Below are 4,886 nucleotides of genomic sequence, written 5' to 3'. Positions count from 1 at the left end.
GCCGGATGCCACGAGCTAACACCAGAAACGTGATCTGACGCCCGCCCTTGCCCCGCAGTTTCCGGAAACTAGTACCTCGGAGGTACTAGTTTTTTACAGCACATCTTCGGAGTAAAGCCTCGGGTGAGCCACGGGAGCTCTACGCTTCCCAGATGTGGCGGTGAGATCGCGCCCGGGAAATCCACCTATCATCCGTCTCTCTAGCGTGTCTAATTCTCCGTGTGACCGGGGCCAGAATTTCACATCCAAGGAAGCTAATTTTTTCCATGTTCTTTTCCCCCCTGGTACTAAATTTTATAACATTGTTGCCCATCTATGTTCTTTCATTGGTCTGCTTAACATCTGTGTCACTACCTGCGTATCTATTTATCCAGGGCTCTTTTTGTAGCAGGAACTCCTTTGCATATTAGGCGACACACCCCTAATGTAGCCAATCCTCCAAGAGGTTACAGAGCTCTTCTTACAGTGTACCTCTGTCTCTGTCTGTGTGCCTCTCTATCTGTGTCACTATCCGTGTATCTGTGTCTTTGTCTCTGTGTATTTGTGTCACTACCTGTGTATCTGAATCTGTGTCACGACTCACTATCAGTGTGTCTGTGTTTCTATCTGTGTCTGTGAATCAGTATTTGTTTCACTTTCTGCATACCTGTGTATCTGTCTATGTAACTCTATCTCTGTCTGTGTGTTTGTGTCTCATCTGTGTAACCATCTGTATATCTGTGTCTCTCTCTGCATCTCTGTTTGGGTATCTGTATCTCTGTCTTTAACTGTGCAGACTTTGGGGGTGGATCCAGGAGAGGGCGGGGCTTGGGGAGAGGAGGGGCCTCATCATGGTACAGTGCCATAGAGTCCCCCCTTCAAAGCAGCCATTTTCTCCAGAGGAGCTGATCTCTGTCAGCTGGAGACCAGTTGTAAAAATGGGGGATCCCCAGGCCCCACCTGGAGGCTGGCAACCCTAGTCTGTGGCTCTGTCTGTGAGTTGATGTTTAAGTGGTTTTATTGCATTTAGTTATTTGGAGGGCTTTTTTTTCTGGGGGAATGTGCTAGAACGGAGTTCCAGAACCTCTTTGACAAAATCCTTTAAAAAATGTTTAAAAGTTCATGAGTTTTCAGTATACAGCTTGAAAACTTTATTTCCCTCTCGAGAGTTCTGGCAGTGTAGTGGTTAAGTGCGCGGACTCTAATCTGGGAGAACCGAGTTTGATTCCCCACTCCTCCACTTGCACCTGGCTGGATGACCTTGGGCAAGCCATAGTTCTGATATGAGCTGTTATTGAAAAAGAGCCGTTTCTGCCAGAGCTCTCTCAGCCCCACCTACCTCACAGGGTGTCTGTTGTGGGGAGGGGAAGGGAAAGGAGTTTGTAAGCCGCTCTGAGACACCTTTGGGTAGTGAAGGGCGGGGTATAAATCCAATCTCCTCGTCCTCCTCTTCTTCTTTTTTTTTAAAAAAAAGCCCTGGTTATCTGTATTGTATTTGTATTTATTGTATTTGTCAAATATTGGAAAACACCCAAAATCCCCTCTGGGGAGAAGGTGTGAGGTATCATCATCATCATCATCATCATCATCATCATCATCATCATCAAAATCATCATCAAAATCATTGTCATCATCTGTGTGTCCATCCGAGTCTGTGTCTCTATGTGTTTATCTGTGTTTTGTGTCTCTACCTGTGTATCTGTACTCATGTCTACGTCTCTATATCTATCTCAATTTCTCTCTCTCTCGGTTTCAAATCTGGATTCTTCTCCAGAACTTCCACATTTCCGAATAACTTCATAAAACATAGAGTACAAAAAGTGATTAGACAACGTTCTTTCCCTTTTCCCTTTTTTCTTTCCTTTTCTTTCCATTCCCCTTTCTTTCCATTTCTTTCATTTCCTTCTTTCCCCTTTCCCTTTTCTTTCCATTTCCTTTATTTCTTTTCCTTCTTTCACTTTTTCCCTTGCCCTCCCTTTCTTTCCATTGATTTCCTTTTCTTTCCTTCATTCACCTCTCTCGCTCTCTCTCCCCCTTTTCCCCTTTCTTTCCATTTCTTTTCTTTCCTTCATTCCCTTTTCTCCCTTTCGTTCCCTTTTCTCCTTCCTTCCTTCCTTCCTTCCTTCCTTCCTTCCTTCCTTCCTTCCTTCCTTCTCCCAGTGCCTGTCTCTTTCCTTCCCTCCTTCCTTCTCCCAGGGCCTGTCTCCCTCTTTCCTTCTTTCCTTCCTTCCTTCCTTCCTTCATTCTCCTAGTGCCTGTCTCTTTCCTTCCTTCCTTCCTTTCTTCCCTCCTTCCTTCTCCCAGTGCCTGTCTCCCTCTTTCCTTCCTTGCTTGCTTGCTTCCTTCCTTCTCCCAGTGCCTGTCTCTTTCCTTTCTTGCTTGCTTGCTTCCTTCCTTCTCCCAGTGCCTGTCTCTTTCCTTCCTTCCTTCCTTCCTTCCTTCCTTCCTTCCTTCCTCTCCTCAGACCTAGAGGTCTTGAGTAATATGAATCAATCCGAGTTAGAAATAACAGGAAGAAAGGTTCAAGCCAGAGAGGGCCTCTCCACCTTCAATATTTCAGTACCAACTCTCTTGTCTTCACGTCTTCACTGTGCCATTTTCAGGATGCTGCTATCAGACCGAAGGGTCAAACTCAATCCTTAACGTGACTGTGTGGGACCCTCCCCACCTCTCCACCCCCCCCCAAAAAAAATCCTCATTTCTTCAACTCAGTACCAGGCTGGAAGGAAACCACAGGGGCAATGGATATGGGAGAAGCAAAACAGGAAAGATTGAAGGTCAAAGAAGACGGGGACGGCAAAGGATGAGACGGTTAGACAGTGTCATAGATGCAACGAACATGAAATAGAGCAAACTTCAGAGGACAGCGGAAGACAGGAGGGCCTGGCGTGATCTGGTCCATGGGGTCGCGAAGAGTCGGACTCGACTGTGCGACTGAACAACAACAACAAACAGGAAGAATTCAGCACCTCTCATTTGTGTGCTCCTTTTGATGTTAAAATGAGATGGGCATAACTGCACCCACTTTATGAGCGGATGGAGTATCGCTAGAGAAAATGGGGCTACTAGAAGCTGGAGGCCCTGCTTCTCACGGCGCATGCGCCAATATTTTGCACATGTGCAAACACCAATATATTTGACATATGCAGAAAAAAAATGTTTACATCGGCAAAATGGGTGAGATGGATGGTGTGAGCCTGCTTGCCCCCTCCTCAGTTACTGTGTGGTGACAGCAGCATGAAGTCCTTTTTAATCCTTGTCATCGTTTTTTGGACACAGTGGCATTCATAGGGTGGTGGAAAGTCCCATCAAACCACAGCTGACTTATGGTTTGTTCCCTCTAAGCCGTGGAGTCTTGTGAGTAAAAATTCTACTTTGTGAGCGAAAGGCATTAAAGTTGTGAGTGAGTGATTTGACTGCTGGATAAATTAGTCTGCTCCAGAGCTATCTTTCCTGGGCTAAGACAAAAATGTGTGAGCTGGAGGCTAAAAAACCTGTGAGCTAGCTCACACTGACTCAGCTTAGAGGGGACACTGGTGATGCCGTGAGGTTTTCAAGGCAAGAGGCATGAAGAGGTGGTTTGCCATTGCCTTTTACTCACTGGGAAGCCAGGATCTCCCTTTTCGCCTGGATCGCCCTGTTAGAATCAGAAGACACGGCAGATGAAACAAACCACAGTATTGTAGGACTTCACTGTGCTCTCTGGGGCCCCTTCCAACCTACATCTGCACACCACAGCACAGTGTGTTTTATTTGCATTTATTTTATTCGATTTATATCCCACCCTTCCCCACAAGTAGGCAGCCAGGCCATATACTGGGGACAGCTACAAAGGGTTTGATAAGTTAGTGGGAAGATTTTCTTAGGCTATCAGTTTTCTATGAGATTGGGGAAAGGCTAAAGCAGGGAAAAGATAAAGCAGAGAGTTCTTCTTTAAACAGTAGACCTTCTGTTGCCTTCTGAGCTATACCTCAATGAAGGCATTAAAAACGTGGGGGGAAATTCTGGACATTTCTGGCTCTGTCCAGTTCCCTAAATCAAACCTACTTGTCAATAGGTAAAGGTAAAGATTCCCTTGCTCGAAAGCCAGTCGAATCCGACTCTAGGGTTGCGGTGCTCATCTCCGTTTCAAAGCCGAAGAGCCAATGCTGTCCGAAGACGTTTCCGTGGTCATGTGGCCGGCATGACTAAACACCAAGGCGCACGGAACGCTGTTACCTTCCCACCGAAGTGGTGTACCTATTTATCTACTTGCAATTTCTTGCTTTCGAACTGCTAGGTTGGCAGGAGCTGGAACTAGAGATGGGAGCTCACTCCATCATGCGGCACCCAGGTCTCAAACTGCTGAACTACTGACCTTCCACAGCCTGCAGTTCAGCGTCTTAACCACTTGAGCCACTGCAGCTCCCCCTACTTGTCAATACACAGTCAATAATTCCCCATCCCTATCCACTGTTCCAAATCCCTTTCCTGCGTGGCTTGTCTACTGCCTGTGGTCAGTAGATTCCTTTTCCTTGCACCTAGGCTGTTACCCTTTCCTTCTCTGCTTACATGTCCTAACCTCTCCACCTTCCTTCCTTCCTTCCTTCCTTCCTTCCTTCCTTCCTTCCTTCCTTCCTTCCTTCCTTCCTTGTACTCCTCAGACCTAGAGGTCTTGAGTAATATGAATCAATCCCAGCTAGAAATAACAGGAAGAAAGGTTCAAGCCAGAGAGGGCCTCTCCACCTTCAATATTTCAGTACCAACTGTCTTGCCTTCACGTCTTTACTGTGCAATTTTCAGGATGCAGCTATCAGACCTAAGGGTCAAACTCAATCCTGAACATGACTGTGTGGGACCCTCCCCACCTCTCCACCCCCCCCCCCCAAATCCTCCTTTCTTCAACTCAGTACCAGGCTGGGAGGCAA

The 4,886-nt window shown here is 46.6% G+C and overlaps 1 protein-coding gene across 1 annotated transcript in view; it reads right to left on the bottom strand.

The window, feature by feature from the left end:
- Positions 1 to 4,886, bottom strand: part of LOC107120742 (collagen alpha-1(IV) chain-like) — a gene marked incomplete at its 5' end in the record, with an annotated part of 105,721 nt that overhangs the window by 83,160 nt on the left and 17,675 nt on the right. Inside the window, 1 exon segment of the mRNA XM_015423513.1 lies at positions 3,581 to 3,616. Coding sequence (XP_015278999.1) covers positions 3,581 to 3,616 — 36 coding nt within the window.

The sequence above is a fragment of the Gekko japonicus genome, unplaced genomic scaffold (genome assembly GCF_001447785.1).
Source record: "Gekko japonicus isolate JY-2015 unplaced genomic scaffold, Gekko_japonicus_V1.1 scaffold2882, whole genome shotgun sequence".
Classification (NCBI taxonomy): Eukaryota; Metazoa; Chordata; class Lepidosauria; order Squamata; family Gekkonidae; genus Gekko; species Gekko japonicus.
The sequence above is the reverse complement of the archived record's forward strand: the minus strand, read 5'-3'. Positions and strand labels throughout refer to the sequence as shown.